The following is a 21,576-nucleotide window of genomic DNA, read 5'->3' on the forward strand; positions in this document are numbered from 1 at the left end:
CGGAAAACCCCGAACCCCAGAGGCTCCAGGCTCACGGGAGGATCCCTCTACCCCGGGATCTCACCGGAGATCCGGGAAAGCCGCCGGCGCCCACGGCAGAGGCGACAGGCGAGGGTTTGGTTTTTTTTTTTAATTAGATGACAAACACGAGATACTCAAGTGCTACCGTATTTTTACCTCAATGACGAAACTACCCCTGCCCCTTCTCCTTCTCCAGCCTCCTGCCGGCGCCGCCTCCCCCCTCCGCTCCCTCCTGCCACCGGCGCGCCGCCTCACGGCGATGTCAGTGGCTACGTCGACGGCGCCGTCGAGCGGAGAGTATCCTTCCCCGGTGTCCCCGCCCTACCCGGCCGCCTCCAAGGACGTGGAGCTCCGGCGCGCCATGACCGCCTCCGCGCGCTCCGCGGCCTTCGCTTCTGCGGACGTCGTGTTCGAGGACGAGTGGCTCGCCGTCGTCGACAAGCCCGCCGGCGTGTACTGCGACGCCCTCCTCGCCTCCTTTCCTTGCTCTGCCGTCTCAGGTAAAAAAAGATTGAACTTAAAAAGAATCTGCTTTAGGTGACAATGGCGCCGCTACAGTTTGCAAAATGCGATTCTGCATAGCTCATTGCCTGTTATTTCGTACGTTGATCATCCAGTGTCAGTGATATCGATGATTTGGATGACGAAATTGGCGGATTTTAGGTAGTTTGTGATCTGTGTGCGTGTTGTCTAATGTTATTTTACGGATGGCAATGCCTTTGCTCAATACTTGGTTTGGTTTAGGACATACATGCTATGTGATCCATGCAAAGGATGATTGCAAAATGTGCAATTTTGCGTTTCATCACACTACCACAGGCATAAGGCAATCTGTATGCAAATGTTGATTCTCATTCTATTCCCAAATGATCCAAGCTCATATAGTGTTATCTGTAATGGACTAGTTTAACAATTCCTACTAGCAAGTGAGTGTCCGACACTGAAAGTATGGTATGCTATGATGACAATAAAAAAAATACAATGTGTATATTTGAGATACCTCCACAAAAAAGAAAAGGCTTTAGAATCCATTTTCCATAAGTAATACTTATTCTAGAACTAGAATTATGTTCAGCAGATGTAGAAGTAGGAGGGCATATGTCGTTCAGCTGTACGGACTGTCAGACTGATATATTATTGTCTGGAACCCCTGTTTTTTTTTTTTAACTTTGCTTGAGTTTCTTATTGTCTGTAAGCAATATCACTGCAAACTAATGGCTGTAGGATTCTACTAAGCACAAGTTTTAATAATGGATCATATGAAATTCTATAGTTTTATCATTTATAATTTGTGCATGCAACTCTTCATTTATTTTGGGAGTTTTTCAATTGAATACGGTATTCACTGTATGATATTTGTTTTTTCCCTTGTCCCCGAAAGCATATGGAAGTAGTTTTGTCTGGCTAGTAGTTAGTACCTTTAGGACTATAGTTGGTACTTCTGGACTTGCTGAGTTGATGAAACAACATTTCTGATCTGTCTGTGTTTTGTCTGAAAGTAAATGTTTGATACTTAAGTAACCTGCTACATAATAATATCAGTGTGTTTTATTTCTATATTAATCATCTAGATTTCACTATTTGAAGCCACAATTGAATTGTTTTTCTTTGCATTCGTATTGTTCTTGCTTCACTATTTCTAAGCTCTAACTACAGGCAAATATTTCTTGTGACTCGCAGAGGATCCAGCAACTAAACCTAACCTTCACCTTGCGAACAGGCTGGATCGTGATACCAGTGGGCTCATGGTTATTACCAAATGCAACAAAGTTGCTGGGAAGCTAGTGAAGACATTCACTGATCATAAAGTCAAGAAAACATATCTAGCTCTTTGCATAGGTTGCCCACCGACATGGGAAACAATTAAGATATGTTCTGGTCATGGGCGATCAAAACATGGTGCTTGGCGTGTATATGCTATGTCTAATGTTGGCCGTTCACTGCCAGGTGGTTCTGTTGTAAGGGACATGAGCACACAGTTTGAAGTTTTAGGGGTCAATGGTAAAGGGCAGTTTAGAGAACCCTACAACTTTGACGCCAATGATATTGAGTCAATTACTGTACAAGAAAAGGCAGCTGACCAGACTTGTAGTGATGTGAACAACAGTGCCATTTTGGTTAGAGCATATCCCCAAAGTGGACGGACACATCAGATTCGTCTACACTGCCAGTATCTTGGTTTCCCGATCAGAGGTGATGTGAAATATGGCGGGGTGATTGAGTGGAGCGGCGTAGAGTGTGATGGCCATGCATTGCATGCGGAGAGCTTGTCATTTGTACACCCTATCACTGGATTGCCCATCACTTTCCGGTCAGCTCTCCCTTCATGGGCAAAAGATTGTATATCAACAATGGAATAAAGTTCCCTTGATCTTATTGTGATGCGCGATGCTGCAGTGGACACTGAAATATCCACCAAGGATGTACTCCCAACTCTGAACTGCCAACAGCATCATCTCTTGAAGCCTTTTCTGGGAGTCGCATTGGGAAATAGCACTATCAAGTATCTTTCTTTATTGTGGGGATGCTTATCAAAATCTTGACGTCATGGAAAAGATAGCACAAATACTGAGTAGTCTGAGTTGACTGTGCTTGTAGCACAGTTTTACTTCGGACTGTAATTGTAGCATCTGTACTGTAGAGATATTGAGTTGTCGTAGTATTGTTTCAAATTTTGAGTATGCAAATGCATGGACACATGTTGTACCATGGATATGTATTTGGTCGTTCAACAAGACATCCAGAAAATTTGAGATCCACATCTAAAGTTGCTCTTGGAAGGGAGGCAACAGAATGGGATTTTTCAGTATTTCAAATGCAGTTCTGCACCTGAGGTAGTTGTTGGTTTGGATGGCCATTTGAAGTGAGCTGAAAATCAATTATCAATTAAGCAAATGGCTGTTCAAGTTTATAAAAAAAAACTTGCATGACCATGAGCTGCAGAAATTGGTTAGTTGATTTGGAGTGTTTGTTGTGTTCTCAGGAAAAGAAAAAAAAAACTTGCATTACCGTGTGCCATGTCAACTGTGAGGACAGAACAGCCACTGCAAATCAACTAACCATTTTCTTCAGCTCATGGTTAATTTGCTTGAGTGGACAAAACCTTAAGGTTCACCACAACTGAAGCTACCACAGAACTGCAGAGGGAAACATTAGAACATCGATAAAAAAAATATATTGCTCATCTCATCGTTTCTTTGATGCAAATGAACAACAGGGAAGTTTACCCTGCTGAAGTTATTGAAAAAAAAAATGTCTTGTGCCTGAACGCACTCGGAACATACAGTACAACCAGTTCACATGCCAATATGGGCAGCAGGTCTCTGGGATGAATTTTTTTTCAAAAATCATCATGTCGTCCTGGCTGTTGCGCCAGAGGAATCGTACGTCTTGCTGAATTGTCCAGCGCCTTCATTCTCTCCAGCGGTTGCCGCAGCTCGGGTTGCAGCAGACAAAGAAGAGCGTCATCCCCTCCTCGCCTCTTGCAGTCGCCTGCAGCACCAGGGCACAAAAGGAACCAAAAGAACCATGGTGAGCTCCTTGTCAGAAGTTTCTCGCTCATGGTCTATGAAGATTGAAGAAGACGATGCTATTGCTAGCTCTTGAGAAGGAGGAGGAGGAGGTGAGCGACCTGGAAGAAGACGGCCTCGCCGTGGCCGCAGGAGGCGCAGCGCACGGACTTGGTGCGGGGCAGCGTGGGGTCGCCGGCGACGTCCTGGAGCACCTGGGTGAACTCCCCGGCGCTGTGGTGCACCACGTTGCGGTACACGCAGTTGTTGTCGGCGACCTCCTGCGGTGCGGCGGTCCCAGCAGAGCATTTCAGAATGGCTAAACCACGTCAGGAATCTAGTAGAAACAGCAGAGATGGAAGGAACAAGACATATGCTTCAGAGAGAGATCCGAATGGATCCGAGAAGATGCTGATGGATCGACGATGCATCGAATGGCCGAATGGGTGGAGAGCGGAGGGGGACGGCGAAGGAAGGAAGGGAACCTGGTGGTCGCAGTTCCGGCAGGCGTAGAGGAGCACCTTCTGCTCCCGGTCCTCCTTGGGGTACAGGATGTTGTTGCTGCCATGCCAAGAAAGAGAGGGTGCCGTCAGTAGAGGTAGAGCAGAGCAGGTGAACATGGAAGCGAGCAGGCAGCAGCAGCGTCGTCGTCAGCGGCTTACCATTCACGGCAAAACTTCATGGTACTCATGGCTGCTGACCGCGGGTGGGAGAGCTTGCCTCACTGCTGAGTTGACTCCGGTGCTGCCTGGTTGAGTGGTTGTCTGGCTGCAAGATCTTGTTTTTGGTGGTTTCCGGTGGTGGAGCTGAGCTGAATCGTATTCCCCTTTGCAGGAAATGGTTGATTGGGAATGGAGATTTGTACCACTGGCCATTTTAAAATAGGGCACAAAGTGAAGAGATATAATATTAAAATATCGTTTTCTTTGAATTGGTGATGCTCAGCTCAGATGCTGCCTGCCTGTGGGCTGTGGGCGCCTGGGCGGGTGGGGACATGAAAGACAGAGACTGCTCGGGTCTCACCGGGAAAGAGAGTTTTAGGCCGCGTTTAGTTCGGCCCCGGATTTGGCGCCGCCGGAATCCCAGGTGCTGCACTGTTGCGCATGGTAGTATTTTGTTTTTATATGGTAATAATTGTTCCATCGTTGACTAATTAGACTCAAAACGTTCGTCTCGCAAAGTACAATCAAACTGTGCAATTAGTTTTTGATTTCATCAACATTTAGTACTCCATACATGTATCGTAAATTTGATGTGATGAAGAATCTTCTTTTTGTATAGTGCCAAATTCTAGAATTCGAGAAACTAAACATGGCCTTACAGGGAATCGCAATAGTCTGTCTGACCAACCAATCACCACCATCCTACTATCTCCCACTCAAAATACTCCCCTCTGTTCCAAATAAACTCATGTCTCAGCTTTTAAAAAAAACAACTTTTAAAATTTGATTAAATATATATAAAAATATACTAATACTTATAATGTATAATAAGTACCATTAGATTAAGCATATAATAATTTGCATAATATACACTTATTTGAATATATAATATTGATAGTATTTTCTATATTCTTATTCAAACTCGAAAAAGGTTTTTTTTCAGCCATGCCGTGGCACATATTTCATTAAAAACAAGATGTGCATTTATCTTGGGACAGAGAGAGTACATTTTTTTTCCTACTCTCTCCCTCTCAAAGTACACTTTTTGAGAAGTTAAATATTTTTAACTTTAATCAAATATATACAGAAAATTATTAATGTTTATGGTGCAATAAGTGTTATCAGATTAAATCTTAAATATATCCTTATAATAACTTATTTGAAGATAATATTGTTAATATTTTTAATAAATCTAGTCATACTTAATAAAATATGACCCGCACAGAACCCAGAGCTTGACACTTGTTTTAGGAAGAAGCCAGTGTTTGTGCGCAAATAGTTGCATGGCTGCTGCCTGCTGCGTAGTAGCTGCCTTCTGCTGCTGGCTGCTGCTGGGTGCTGGCTGCATAGTAGAGGCCATGCAACTATTGGGGAACCTACTGTTTTCCAATAGAACTACTGATTACGAGAAGGAAAATGTTTAATGGTCATCACGTAAGACCAGGTATGGAGGAGACGGATTGGATTCACGTAGTCGGATCTAAATATCACTTGTTACTATATTTTAATTTAAATATGAATATCTTTTTAATAAAAAGATGCCTTGAATTCAGATTTCTATTTGAATATTTACTCTACTCAATTCAAAGTGTATATGTTAAATTCAAGGGAGAATTGTCCGTTGGACATCCAAAGTTATGGTCATTTACTGTCGGATACCCATTTTTTAGCATTTTGTCAGAAGACACTCTGGTTCAGTAAAATTAGGCCACAGGACATCGTAGACCGGTTGCAGCCGGTTGAGGAGAGATAACAGCGGCGAAATAATATTCTTACTCCTGCCGCTTTCTTCTTCCTCTCTCCTTTTCTTTTTTTCTGTTTCCTATCCCCGCCTCCCGCACCCTTCTCTCTCCCTTGCTCCGACGCCGCGCCTCTGACGTCCGCGGCTCCGTGCCCGAGACCGCGCCTCTGACGTCCGCGCCTTGGCGCCCGCGCTCCGGCCTCATGCCTCTGGGCCTTGCGTGCTCAGCAGCCACGCCCCCACCCTGCGCCAACGAGCCACGCTCCGGTGGTCGTGCCCTGTAGGCCGGCGTGCGCGTGCTTCCTCCCCTACTCTTTCCCTTAGTGGGTCGCGACGGCGTGATGCGCGACGACGGCGCACGGGCGACGACGACATGGCGGCAGCACCGAGCAGGTCCCCTGGCGCGACGCAAATGGCCTGCAGTGGCGGGGCGAGAGGGCGGCGGCGAGGAAGGGGCCGTGGGAGGCGAGGCAAAGGTGGCTGCGCCAGGTGGCGTCAGGGTAGGGTCGGCGCGCGGGGGCGTGGGCGTGGGCGCGGACACCGCGGCGCTCCTATCACTACCAGCAGCAGCGAGGGCGGCTGCTCGCACGTGGCGCTCATGGTCGCGGCAGAGGCTCGTGTGGCAGAACCGCCTGAAATAGCATGCTTCCGGAGGCGCTCGTCTTTCACTAGACGCTAAGCACCCCGAAAGTAAGCTACATCGGACGGTTCCATCGAGCACATCCCAAGGGAGAACTCGAACAATCCATGTTTTTCATCTAGGATCCAATAATGAGAACGAGTTTACAATACTTAGTCCATTTCATACAACAAGAGCTCTCGAAAATACATTATTACAACACCAAGTTCAGAGTGCAGAATTTAAACATCGGAATTGAAATAAACATCTAACAATAAGATACAAGGATCCATCTGTGCCCACCAGAAGAATTCTCCACACAACAGCCACTCCTCAAGCTGCACCTACAATAGGGGTAAATAAACCCTATGTACACAATGTACTTGCAAGACTTACCCGACTAGTGAGAATAATTTTTCGACTCCGAAAGATATGATAAGCTTTGTGGTTTGCTGGGTTTCCTTTTTGCGAAAAGCATTACTAGTAGTGAATCCTTATATATGTATTTTATTATCAGTCATGATTAGTTCATTAGCTAACCATTCTATGTAAGCACCTGTTCTGCTTTCAAGCAAGAGTTGAGCAATTAGATCCATTCATCCCCTTTCATCTTCCAGCTATTACTACGATGCTAGATCATAGACAAGTCATACAGTATCACATAGCGATTCACGAACCAATACATCCTAGCCGGGTACCCCAAAAACACATGCCCCGCTTGTACCCCAGGCATAAGTAAGACCAACCCACCACTCTCCTATCAAGGGGTCAAGGTCTTCGTCCAAACTTGGACTCCAAGCCCCCACTCCTGAGTCCCAAACTCAGTGTGGTGCTTAGACCTCCACCATCACCGCCTCCAATCAGTCGGTCCAGAAATAGCCGGAACCCACGACAAGAGAGCAACGAGCCTTCCTGCTCCCATAAACAAGTATGTGCTCAGGATAATAAGTCTATGACCTGACTAGAATTCATAGCAACGGACCGTCCTTAACCGACACGGATAGAGAAACAGTGTAACCAAGCTATGCTCCGTTGGCCGTGGGACACAACATATTACACCCACCAATACCCGTACCATATCCCTGCCCGGTCTTCATTTCCTTTCACTATTTTATCATGAGAGTAATAATAATAATCCCTATTGTGAGTAACGTCAAGTTACTCATGCTACCGATAGCCTAAGCATAGCAGCTACTCGACCTATGCTAGTAGGACTCATGGTAGTTTATCTATACATGTAGTTTCAATATAAATCATGTAACGCAAATGCACATCGTGTGTATATATATATATATATATATATATATATATATATATATATATATATATATATATATATATATATCCAGTGATTATTTAAAATAAGGGTTATGCACCGGGACTTGCCTTGGGTAGGCGGATTGTCAGCTAAGTCAGTCAGGACGGCTTCAGGACCTCCTCCTTGTACTCCTTGGTCACCTCTTCGTACTCCTACTCTCCGGCGATCACGAACTCCACCAACTCATTCTCTACATGCATGCAACGATGATGCAACACTTCATGTTTTGGCAACAACAACTCTTAAAATAAGAATACACATGCTAAGCTACTAAGCTAGCTCTAATGACTAAGATACTAAGCTAATCATTATCTCTACCAAATAGATTCCAACTCACACTACAAGTGCTTAATTTTTATAAACCAATATCATGCCATTATTCATTTAGCCTTAATGGGTATTTAGCTACCATATTAAATAGTCTATTTTAGGGCTACAAAAATTACATTGAACACATAATAATATAATGAAGCTACTATAAAAATTTTAGGGTTTTTGCTATCACCAATCTACCACAAAAATTCCTACAACGATTAACTTAATAATATTGAGCACTCTCAAATGATTTAAAAGCTCCTGATATCAATAAGCACATATATGAACTAAATACACTAATAGATAGAGCATAATTTTAGGAACCTAACAAAATTTATTTCATAATTTTTGGATACCTATATTATTTTATATTAATTACCAAAGTTCAGCTCAGAATTAAAATGAAAAGCTATTTCTATTTTTCACGAAAAAGATAAATCGATTTTTTACCAACGCGGCCCACGCGCGGAGGCGGCCCGCGGCGGGGAGCCCGCGCGTGCGCTAGCACTCTTGCAAAAACGTCCTCGCATTATCAGACAATAGCGCGAACACTACACGTACTATTTCTATAGACAACGATTTTGCAATGGAGCCCTCGTATCTTTTCACCTTCGCACTGGAGAGGTCCCCGAGACGCCCCGCGCTCGCCGGCTCAGTGGGCGGTGGCACTGGGCGGTACGCCAACCACCCGAGACCCTTGCAGACCTAGCTAGGGGATCGATGCTCACCTATGGCTAACGCGCGATGATGGGCGGTGGTTGCACAAATGGGGTGAAGCAGAGCGGGCTCTCCCCGACGACGGCGACCTATAGTGGCGGCCACCACGTTCTAGTAAGCCACAATGTACAACAGATAATAGAGGTGATGGGTAAGCATCAGTGATGCACCATGATCCTACCCGTGGCGGTGTCCTGCCCGGAGACGCCCTAAGCAAGTCTGGCCACGTGCGCGCGGTGAGCTCAATGGCAAACCATAGCGACATGGCCATGTTAGCGGCGTGGAGGCGGCACTAGGGTTGCGACTAGCATGCGCATGATGAAGAGGGGTTCTAGGCGAGGCTAGTGGTGCGATCAATTCAACGCGAGATGGTGAGAGGCGGGCTGGGCCTTAATGGCGTGGCGGCGGGAGCAAAGCTCCAAAATTGGAGCTCGGCCTATCCGTAATCAAGGCAAGGTGGGGTCGGTCGGCAAGGAGACGTAAAGGAGGAGACACGGGCACGAGGAATTGATGAGAGGTGCTCGCTCTCTAACTTGCCGTGACTGTGACTCGACGGCGATAGAAAGTAGAGGAAGAAAGAGAGAAAGAGAGAAAGAGAGAGATGGGGCACGACAGGTGGGCTCAGCTCATCCTCGCCTTGGCAGGATGTGAGCGGCGAGATCAGGAGACCCACGCATCGGTGCTAGCAGACAGGCGTGCATGCTCGGCCGGCGTGGCCTGCACGGCCACAGTGTCATTAATGACAAGGCAATGGCGAGCCCGACCACGTGCGCATGGCAGAGGCGACACGCACTGGGCTGGCAACAGCACAGAGATGCAGCGGACAGGCGTGGACGTGACGACGATGTGATGGCAGCGGCAGCGTCGTGGCATGAGGCGGGTCAGCAGCGCGACGAGGCAGTAGTGGCGGACGCGACGGCGAGGTGATAGCGCGGTAGTGGCTTCGTCATGGCGCGCTAGGGCCAGCGGTAGCCAAGCCATAGCTAGGCCAGAGGTAGCCACAGTCGGCCGCGCATGACAGCGCGAGCGCGCGCGACCAACGCGGTGACGCCGAGCGCTCGAGCGCGGTGATCGCGGCCAACCAGCCCGAAACCGTGTCGTGCACGAATTTTAAAGCGCCCATAAAAACTAAACGGCTGCTTCAGGACCTAAACCATCTTTACCATGCTCAAGATGGCACATGAGACTACCAAAATGAGCTAAAACACTACACCATTCCATAACCCAATCTCTGATAATAAATTGCTAAACATAGCAATGTCTAGTTGTTGGCATACTTGAAAATTTCTAAGTTTTTGAGCTGGATTTGTTTCCAAGTTCTGTTTCTAGACTATTAGATATACCAACTAGTAACATTATTTTTCTACAGCAAGTATTTCATTGTTATCTACAAAGTTTGCACTTCAAACTTTATTTAAGTGTCACATTCATGTTCTATAGTATTTTTGTTCAATAAAAATTAGTTTCAAACCCTACTTGATATGCATGAACTATCGAATCAACTTTCGTTTAGCATTTTTTTTTATCATTTTGAGTTACGGAAATTGATCTACACACTTTATCACATGCATTATCACAAAAACATGATGCTCATGACATAGTTTAGCAAGTTATTTAAGTGGTAACACCGAGGGTGTTACAGCTCGCCCGCAAGCCTACATGGCCGCGGATGCGGTAGCTCACCAGCTCGTCCATGCGCCTACGTGGTCGGGGCTGATCGATGGCGGTGGCTGCTGCTCAGCAATGGAAGAAGAGAAGAGGAGAAGAGGAGGAAGAAAAAGATGACAGGTGGGGCCCGCGCGTCAGTGAAAGGGAGAGGGGAGGACCCAACTGTGGCTTAGGGGCACCAGATGTCTAAAACGAAATTTTCTCTCTCCTCAACCGGCTGCAACCGGTTCATGGTATCCTAGGGCCTAATTCCACCGAACCAGAGTGTCTTCTAGCAAACTGCTCAAAATAGGGTGTCTGTCAGCAAATGACCATCACTTTAGATGTCCAACAGACAATTCTTCCTAAACTCAACATACATAAATAGATTTTTAGTACTAAGTCCATCGATAATTAAAGTGAATTAAAATTAAAGTACACTTCTAAAAATCTCTAATATCAAGCTGAACTAAATTATAATGGAAAATATTTACTAAAATGATTGGTCAAGTGGAGAAATTCAAATAAAAATGGTCGGCAACAAGTAGCCATTTTGCTTTTGAAAGCATCTAGGCTTCTAGTAGGGTTTCGGTGATTAATGACAATACAAGATTACTGTGACTAACATGTGTTTTGCAGAAACAATTGAGTTAGGTCATGGTAATGGAGATTGATTGGGCAATCATGGTTGTCATGCCCCTACGATGGAAATCGTTTTGGTTTTCAAAGGATGGATGACAAGGTTAAGGATGGACTAGTTCTAAGTGTCGATTGGAGTTGAAGAGACACTTAGAGTAGTTTAGGACTTTGTTTTTCCTTTGGCTGTACTATTAAGGGGGGTATGAACGGGTAGCTTGACCTAGGTGAGTCTAGTGAGTTAGGTGTGGTGCACACTTATTAAAACTAGCACTAGGTAGCTCCAAGATAGCCCTTAAATCTAATAGAGCAAACTTCATTCACATATGATCGAAAGTTAGAAGTGAATGGAGGGTTAAATACTGACCAGACACTGGCTTCGGTGTGACTGGACATTGGCTCAGGGTCTGGTTAGTTCATTTGACCAAGGTAATTGTGTCTGGTTTGACCGGACGTTGAGAGGTCAAGTGACCGGACGTTGAGAGGCAACGTCCAGTCGACTCCAGTAAGGTTCCAGAGAGGGAAACTCACGACCAGACGCGTCCGGTCAGTGCTGACCGGACGCTGCCAGCGTCCGGTCACACTGTAAACACTGGAGTTCGGGGTATACTGACCGGAGCGTCCGGTCAACATGATCGGAGTGTCCGGTCACCCCGCTGAAAGGGTTGAGATGGCTACTAGAGGGGGGGGGTGAATAGTCTTTTCTAAAATTAATCACGTCGGCTAACCGAAACAAGTGCGGAATTAAGACGATCGGTCTAGCCAAGACTACACCCCTCTATCTATGTTCTCTAGCACCTTCCAAAGATACTAATCAAGTAACAAAGGTATCGGGCTAGCTAGAGCTCACCTAACCAATTCTAGGAGCAAGGTCACACAAACCTATGCCACTAGTACTTTAAGCAACAAGGGAGCTCCTACACATGCTAGTAAGCAAAAGCACAAAGCCAACTAAGCTTACTAGCAATGCTCAATAACAAGGCAACCAATGCCAAATTAGAGAGCACAAATACTTAGCTACACAAACTAAGTAATGTGATTAACAAGGTTATACAAACCAAATTAGCCACGCAAGGGAGCTACTTCTATGCTACACAAGCAAGAAGGTAATTAGCAAGCTACACAAGCTATCTAATTACAAGAGCAACTACACAAGCTTAATATGTATAAAAGTAATTGCAAGCTTGTGTAATAGGGATGCAAACCAACGGGAAGAACAAGGTTGACACGATGATTTTTCTCCTGAGGTTCACGTGTTTGCCAACACGCTAGTCCCCGTTGTGTCGACCGCTCACTTGATGGTTCGGTGGCTAATTAGCATCACCCGCTAAGCCCGTACGTCGGGTGCCGCAAGAACCTACCCCTTGAGTGAGGGTAGCTCAATGACACGCTTTACTAAAGTTGCTCTTCGTGACTCCCGTAGGGTGAGCACAAGTGCCCCTCACAAGCTCTTCTCTAGAGCGCCGCACAAGCTTCTTGCGGGCTTTGATGGAGACCACCACCAAGCCATCTAGGAGGTGGCAACCTCTAAAGTAACAAGCACCACCGGCTTACAACTCGATCACCTAGTGCCAATCGATGCAATCTCACGATGCAATCGCACTAGAATCGCTCACTCACACAATCGGATGATCGCTATCAAGTATGTGTGAGATGGAGGGCTCCCAAGCACTACTACACAAGCCACCAAGGCTCTAGTGTGCTCTCCTACCGGCCCAAGGCTGACCAAGGCTTCTATTTATAACCCCATAAACAAATAGAGTCATTACCCCTTCACTGGGCGTTTTTTGGGCCGACCGGATGTAGCACCGGACGCTGCACTGGACGCGCCGACCGTGCATACCAGACGTGTCCGGTCGCTATACCGGACATGCCCGGTAGCTGCCTGACCGCCACGTGTCCGATCGTTGCCTCCAACGGCTCTCTGACAACACAACCGGATGCTCAGCACGAAACGACCGGACGCTCAGCCGCTGTGTCCAGTCGAGACAGTAAGCCACTGGGGCCGACCGGACGCGTCAGTTAGAAACCGACTGGACGCTCAGTAGACACCCATGGATGACCGGACGTGTCTAGTCACACCGGACCAGATGCTACCAGCGTCCGATCGATCGCTCTGCCAAACATTGCCTTTTCTGCTTCACACCGGACGCGTCCGGTGTGGCGACCAGACGCGTCCGATCGCTGAGTACGCCGCCGAATACCGGATGTGTCCGGTCACCATACCGGACGCATCCGGTCACTCTGTAACCAGCGCGACACACTCATTTTCATCACCAACTTCTTCTCCTTTGCAAATGTGCCAACACCACCAAGTGTACACCATCGTGTGTATGTGTGTTAGCATTTTCACAATCATTTTTCAAAGGATTAGCCACTCAACTTGCCACGCCACTCAATCCTAGCGACGATGCAAAGTTAGATCACTCGAGTGGCACTAGATGACCGATATGCAAACAAGTTTGCCCCTCTTGATAGTACGGCCATCTATCCTAAACCTGGTCATAAACTTCTCTATACACCTATGACCAATGAAATGAAATGCCCTAGGTTATACCTTTGCATTGCACATTCCATTCCATCTTCTCCAATATTGATGCAACACATGCACCAACACGATCAACAATGATATGATCCACTTTATATTATCACATGATCATATTGGTTCATCAATCTTGACTTTACTTGCTCTTCACCGTTGCCATCGCCCATCGGCGCCAAGTCTTGCTCAAGCTTCACCGTCACGCGGTCCATCACTCCAAAGCCTCCGACTTGCCCTTCATGCTTGCAACCGGTCCATCAAGCCAAGTCTTGTCTTGATCTTCTCCACCTCGATCACATGACTCAATGTCATGTCTGTAACACCCCAGGTGTTTGCCACCAGTTAAGCAATGGGTTTGAGCTAAAACATAGTATATTAAGTGATGATGAAGATGTCAAGGTCAAACCTATAGAAACGAGCCCCAACCTAAACTTGGATATTGCACCTTTTGCCCGCCTATAGACCCCTTTTCAAGATATATGCTTAGGTGGTGTGATTAGGATATCTTCATATGTCTCACATCAATACCCATCTATATTGGACACTCGAAAAGTTTCATGAAGTTTGGAATCAAAAAGTCACATGAAATGATAAGTTATATCCTTGTCGGAATGATTTTTACTAAGTGCTTGAATTGCACTATTAAGTGAATGAGAACATGAGATGTCAACCAAACCTTGCAACCTTGCCAAAATGACTCTAGATGAACTCTACAACAAAAGTCATGAAAGGTTCATGTTGGGCAAATGCCAAGAAAACGCTCCAATGGATCAAAAAGGATAATTTAAGCTTCATCGTGATCCTACTTTGGTCAAAGTAGAACAGTAGGTTCTATACCAGTTTAGAGGTTGGACCTTAAATGAAAGTTGTAGTCCATATCATGTAGAACAAACTTTGTTTTTGGACTAAGACCTAGATCAGCTTGGAAATAAGTCAAACAGAGGTCACAAGATTGAATCTACTGCTGATTTCAGCACTTGGAAATATTCTATGTCCGAAATTCATCGACAACGGCAAGTCGACAATGTTTGTGAATTTTTATCTTCAAAATTCATATGGTATCTCAATTGGATTCCTTAAGATGAGTTGAAGTACCTTTCATGGTGGAAACAATAAATCAAGTCTCATCAAATTTGGAGTTATTTGGATCTTCAAAAATACTTTCCAAAAACAGCAAAAGTTACGTTGTCACTTATCGGACATTGACACGTCGGCATTCCGCGTTCTCCAAATTTTGTTAAGCAACTTGATTTGGTACAAAAACAAAAGTTGGAGTTTACACCTCGGTGAAGAGCATACAAAAAGTTGGATTCAGTTTGAAGAAGTTTTGACCACCGAAAGCGAGTTTCCATGATTACCGTCAAGGTGTTGACACTGCTATTTTGACATACATTTATCTTCTAATATGTTTTGCTAATGGCTGAACCACCTTAATGAAAAACGTAGAGCTTCGTGCGGGCTTCGATCTTCGTATTCGGCCCAGGTCCTAATTCGGCCTGGAAACAGCCCAAAATCGTGTCCCACGCTGATCCCGACGTCGCCCGCCACCTGTTCGCGAAAACGCCCCAGCGGACGACACGCGCCCTGTGCGTGGCGGCCATGCGCGAGCTGCGCCCCCATCTCGCTGGACACGTGTCTCTGCGCCCCGACCACCTCCAGAGCGGGCGCCCGAGCTTCTCTACTTCCTCCCTCACTTCCTTTGCCAGTCCCTTGCCTCGCCCTCGCTCTGAGCCGCGGAAAACGGAGCCGCCATGGACGCCGTCGTGAAGCTCAGGCCACTGCTGCCGTTCCCGCCGCTCCAAGTCACCGTAGCCGCGTGCGCCACCATCTCCGCCTCGCCACTCCTTCTCCCTCGTGTGCGCTTGTCGCGACTGAATTCCGTTGGAGAGCAGCAGCCGCCGGCACGGTCACCTTGACGCCGTGACCTCACATGGCTGGGCCGCCACGAGCCCTCTCCCGGCCGCCTCCAACCACCAGTGGGTGCGTAAGGGCCCCCTGGTTCTCCCCCGCCCCTCAGCCGCCGATGGCATGGCCTCCTCCGGCCGGAGCAGGGAGACCCCGGCGACCTCCCTGTGCAAAGCTACGTCGAGGACCTTGCGCGACAATTCGACAAACTGAAGGGGCCTAACTGCATTGTCATTGACTCATGTGAATAGTGCCATAAGGACTGGTTTGTAATTATTTTGTAGGAACTTTGGAAATTCATAGTAAATCGTAGAAAATTCGTAAAATGGTAAATGAGGACTTTTTGGAATCCTTGTGAAATTGTCTATGCAGTGGATCTATAATATGGCATGTTTTAGTTTAAATATTTTGCGGTAAAAATAGATTTGTGCAGTAAGGTTGTAATGCTAGTTAAATTTGTTATTTTTCATAACTGTAGATCTAGGGCTCCAAATGAAGTGAAATTTTTGTGGCATGCTACTCATGTGATAGTTGATGTGTGGTAAAAATTTCATGAGTATTGGATGAAGTATGAGTGAGTTATTGGTTTATCTTGCTCTCACATGAATTCTTGCTTTAGCAACTTGTCTTTTTCATAGAGGTTGCTATACATATTCAAATGGAGTGAAATTTGTACAGTAGACTATTGAGAGGATATGTGAGTCACTGTAATTTTTGTAGAGTTTATTGTATACTTTTGGTATATGTTCATTAAGTCACCTTATTATCTAAAATAAATTAAGAAATGCATTAAAAGAATTTATTTGGTCATGGACACTAGGTTTTCTGGTGTTCTTTAGTCATGTGTGACATGTTGGTAAAGTTGGTTTTACCTAATTATGTATTTGCAACATAAGTTAATAATTATTTTCTTGCCGATGTGGTTTATGGATAGATCTGGGAACTTAGCAAAGTTCTTCATGATAATGTGCTTTGTTGTGAAACTTGTTTATACAAAAGTTGTAGATAATTCATGTATCTAGCTTCTATTAAAATTTGGTGTCATTTGACCAAGTAGTTTAAGAGCTACAGCTGTTTAAAGTTGGGTTTCAGAAATGGCTGCTTTCTGTCAATTGTAGACCAGTTTCTGTAAATAGATATATTTGACTTAGTTAACTTGAGAATCATGCTAAGATAATTAAATATGAATTGTAGAAAATTTCATAAGCTTTCCATAATGTCTTCTTGCAAGTCATTTGGATTTGTGTAACTCCAGTTATAGCTAAATCTTGTAGCTGCTGTTTGCATGTCCAGAAATTGGCAGATTCCAATTATAGTGTTTGCTTGTATATTGTTAAGTGTGACTTATGCCTTGAATGATGACGGAGTTAGAGCACCTGAGATCTTGGGAAACTTGTGTCATGATTGGTGTTGTCGTCTTCTTTGCCATCTTAGTATGATAGATTGTGTGATGTTTAAGTTAAGCATCGCAAAAGTACTTAAGTGTGTTAGTGTAAACTATGCTTGTCTTGCTTGCTATTTTGTGATGTGTCTCATGGTACTATTCTTCATATTTATGCACTTGCATATTGCATCTCATCTAGGTATGCTAGATGAACCACATGAAGGACATGATGTTGGAGCCAAACCCGAAGACGGTGTTTGATGGATCTGTCCCGAAGATGGAAGGACTAAGCGAGTGCTAGGATCTGAGATGTCACCAGGATGGTGCAAGCTAACTAAACTGACTTGTGTCGGATCCCAGGCAAGCCCCGGAGCATTATAAGTCTCCTAATTTATAAAAGCAATTCTTTCTATATATATGAGTTTATATATTGTTGCATTAAGTTGTTGGAGTTGATTGAAACCGTTGAAGCATTTATTACTATCCTTGCCTACCTTATTACCTTTTTACCCTGTTAGGTTAGGATCGAATAACTGCTTAGCCTTGCTTAGACCAGTAGCGATCGGTGATATCCGGTCACCTACATTATAGGTGGTTACTGGAAGAATTTAGCTATGGAAATAATGATATCCTGGAATTAACCATGTGTGATGGATAATTGGAGACCGGACGGAAAAAGTTAGAGGCAACCAGACAGGGTTCTGGGGTGCTGTTAGTTTCCGTCTGTGTCGATTAAGGACCGACCGTTGTTGGGCCTCGAGTCATGTTGAACGCATGCCTTACATTTAGCTAGGCGGATAAAGTACCTTCCGACCGCGAAGCTAGGAGATTTTTCGGGCCGAGTAGGTTGCCCGCAGCGCACTGTGCCGGAGCAGGTGTGGTAGGACACGGGGGCGAGATGATAAGACCAAAGTGCAGTCGGTCGGCCCCCGGGTACATGTGGTTCCTGGCAAACTCGAGATTCCTAGAAAGTTGACTCGGTGATCAATATCTCACTTTAGCGGGTGAGTGAGGTTTGTGTAAGGAATAAATCACCAGCTGGTTAGGAATCGATTCGAATCGCCATCGCTCCTGGATAGTGAGCACTTGACTCGTGTTACTTCATCGTAGTAATTATTATGGAACAATGATGGTTATCTGGATGGTATGGGATATGCTAAATCTAAATTGGTAACTGGATGTTATTGGTTAATCAAGTGATTGCTATAGTACAGGTGCTTACCTAGATGGATAGGTCATAATAAAGATGATGCAAAGTACTTAAAATGGTTTCTTCATGATAGCTTATGCTTTTCGCAAATAAGTCAGCTAGCCCACTAAAGAAAGCCTTGCATAATCCTTGGTGTCACTTTATTTCTAGTTTACGACGGGTAAGTCTGGCTGAGTACATTCGAGTACTCAGGGTTTATCCCACCTTATTGCAGGTGATGTTCTCGACCTGTTGATGATGGTGGCTAACCACCGGTGGGCTCGGTGATTCTATACTTACTTCTCATCTATATGCTTTTGTCGGATGATGTCACTATGCTAGCAATATATTTGGAACTTATATTAATGTAATCATTTGAAAGCTATGTTGTTTTCACTAAGAGGTTTTGAAACCCAAACTTGTACTATTATTTGTTAACCCCTTTGTAATATTATTTCCACTGCAACCCGATGTATGTGATGTGTATTTGCTTAATCACGCGATCTTGGTTGTGATGTTGATTTACCGAGGTCTTTTGGGACACTCGGCGGACTACCGGGTTTATATGAGTGAAAGTATAGGTGTGTCAACGTGTTAGCGGGGACAACCATACTTGATCTTGTATAAATTGGGCGGTTCTATCACAGCTGGTATCAGAGCGAGATTAAGCATAATACTGTCAGGTACATAGTTTTAAAAGCTAAGTTTTGGTTTTAAAAGGTCTATTTTAACTAAAACTTTAGTTACAGGTGAATTTGTCAAAACTTATTTGCAAAACTATGCTAGCGACATCTTCCTTTATGCCCAGTTAAGGACTATTAGATGGCTATCTAAGTACTAACTTTGGGGGATGTACTTTATTGAAATTTTTACTTTCGTCGTCCATACGGCGTGCTATTGTATGGATGCCATTCGTTTGAATGGTAATGTATGGATCAATTGCCTCTACGCCCAGGTAAGTGTGAGTTGTGAGAGCATGACCGCCCAACTGTCGGTCTAGGGGAAAGTTAGCTATGGTTACTAGAATATTTACATGTTACACCCATGTATATATAAAAGTACTTAATTGCGGGTATATTTATCGGGTAGCTATGGATATCAAAGTATATACATCTGGGGATGTATATATGGAGAGTATCTTTGTTTACTGTTTTCATTGTGCTCTTATTTATCTCTTGTGGGGATGGGCTGCAATGAATTTGCCTGCAGGTATGCTAACCACGAATGCGTAGATTGAATGTAGCTGATGACTAGCTATATATCGAGAGAGTACATGTTATGCCACCGACATAGAACGTGATTGCCACCTTAGGCTAGCAATTTCGTGAGGACGAATAGGATGAGCATGCATCATGATTGTGCTTGTGCATAAATATGCTTCCCTTCCTTTGTTTAAAGTACTAAGTAACTTGTGATCGATGTATTGCACTATCTTCCTTGTGTGGAGTTAAACAAGAATGCCTTGTTCCATGTTGCTTGAATAGGAAGTGCTTGAGAAAAGTGTGTGCTTAGCCTTGCTAGAAATAATTGTGGTTACATGCTTAACCTATAATGTCATCTAGTTTAGCCAAGTGGTGGGTATGTATGCTTGTTATCTAATTAGTGCCATAGTTATCACCCCTTTTGTCCTCGGTAAGCATACGAGTGTTGAAGAGCGCTATCCTAGAACCATGTCCAAGTTTTGGTAATCACTTGGTGGACACAAGACGTATATGGAAATTCGGCAAGAAGTCCCCTGCTCAGTTGTCTTTGGCAATTAAGCTATGCTCTCTTGCGTTGTGTTTTGATTTTCGGATCCCCTGCTTGTTGACTCCTAACCTTGTGACTACCTTTGTTTGCTATCCCTCCTTCACATAGTGCTTGCTCCTATGCAACCCAATTTGTGCCATGTGAGATTTCTTGTAGGTTATATGTTCAGTAATGGTGCCACGATTAGCGATCTATGGTGCCGCGACGAAACCGAGAGCCTCCTGTGGGTGCACACACAAGGCTGTGCTGCTCGGCACGCGCTGGTATTGAGGTTTCTAGTCATGATCCATTGCAGAACTGCACCGATATGTTATTCTCACTTGAGCTCTTCCTTGGTTATCTCTCCTTATCATGTCAAGAGATATATATGTCGAACTAGATGCAATAGGACTCCCTTGTGAAGTTGTCCAACGGTTAACATTTGAAGAGCAGGTCACTAATAGGAACCGAAATAGACTGCAAGAGGGTAGACAAGTGACTCTACTCGATGTGACTGTCCCTGTAATGATGTCGATCATCTAGTGAGCAACTTATGTCATTTTCATTGGATCAGAAAGGTGCACCACACTTAAGGTTGAACAAGTTATCAGTTGGATGATAAATAGACCAGGATATTATGTGCTGTGATAGGTCACCTGATATATATGAGTTCCTGTCCAAGTTCTCAATCTTTAGGTGCATAAGGATCACGTAGACAAACCAACCTTCTTTGGTGTGACCCCTTTCTGCTGACTTCAATGGCGACCATCTGTAGGCTTTGACTAAAATTTTTATTATCATGAGTGAAGATTTGGAACCTTTTTAGTGTTGAGGGACAACTGATTTGTTACCAGTAGGAAAGTTAGTCTTCAGATAGGTAACAACTAATTGGTAACTATGAAGGCCAGATCTCACAGAACAATGTTGATCAAGGAAACAGCAAACCTAGCCCCACAATGCAAGTGCTACTTCTTCTCCAAATGTGCTATCAAGTCAATTCCATCTTGGACAATCACGTAGATAGTACAAGACGTGGTATCGGCTAGGTAGGAGCTAGCGAAAGCACGTCCCTAGTTTTTAGTCAGCATCTTTGTGCCCCAAGGTGCCACTAACACATGTGTCCGGACTCTATTGGATGAAGTGCCGAAGGATATATAGGAATGGTTCCTTGTCAATGTAGAAATGCCCTACATGTGGAATAATGTTTTGTGCCATGCGAAAACCGCCCCCAAGTCCAATGCTTGTGCATAGTCAAGTTGGTATCTAGAACGATGGTTGAAATGTTATCAGAGAAGCATGTAAGGAAAACTCTAGCCTCCATCCTCAGCTAGAGAAAGACTGCTGCTGCTATGAGAAAGGTTAGAGAGTGCCAAACACACACCTCAACGTGTGGAGCGAAGAAAAGGGAGGACACGAAATTTGTCCACATTTTGTGGCACTAAACCGGTTATCTTCAAGCCGACGGTTAGTGACTCAAACTTGGTGATCTCATTCCTTGCTTAGGGCCCTTCAATGTCTTAAGTTGGTTTGAGTATTGGTTGAGTAGAATGTCGGATTTGAGAGATATCTTGTCAGGCTCGGTTTGCTGCCATTTCAGAACAGAGCAGTTTTGGTAGATGAATTGTTTGGATGGTCAACGGTGT

The 21,576-nt window shown here is 44.8% G+C and overlaps 2 protein-coding genes across 2 annotated transcripts; one reads left to right on the forward strand and one right to left on the reverse strand.

Moving 5' to 3' along the window:
- Positions 1–181: 181 nt before the first annotated feature.
- On the forward strand, positions 182–2,775 carry LOC136505930 (RNA pseudouridine synthase 1-like). The gene is made up of 2 exons (XM_066501052.1): positions 182–521; positions 1,702–2,775. Exons 1-2 carry the CDS (start codon positions 182–184, stop codon positions 2,379–2,381), a joined length of 1,020 nt encoding a protein of 339 aa, XP_066357149.1. The 3' UTR covers positions 2,382–2,775.
- A 400-nt stretch (positions 2,776–3,175) lies between these two features.
- On the reverse strand, positions 3,176–4,382 carry LOC136505668 (DNA-directed RNA polymerases II, IV and V subunit 9B). The gene is made up of 4 exons (XM_066500827.1): positions 4,193–4,382; positions 4,016–4,091; positions 3,653–3,811; positions 3,176–3,513 (listed from the first exon to the last, which is right to left on the reverse strand). Exons 1-4 carry the CDS (start codon positions 4,219–4,221, stop codon positions 3,433–3,435), a joined length of 345 nt encoding a protein of 114 aa, XP_066356924.1. The 5' UTR covers positions 4,222–4,382; the 3' UTR covers positions 3,176–3,432.
- Positions 4,383–21,576: the final 17,194 nt, after the last annotated feature.

This window comes from Miscanthus floridulus, chromosome 14 (assembly GCF_019320115.1).
Source record: "Miscanthus floridulus cultivar M001 chromosome 14, ASM1932011v1, whole genome shotgun sequence".
Lineage (NCBI taxonomy): Eukaryota > Viridiplantae > Streptophyta > Magnoliopsida > Poales > Poaceae > Miscanthus > Miscanthus floridulus.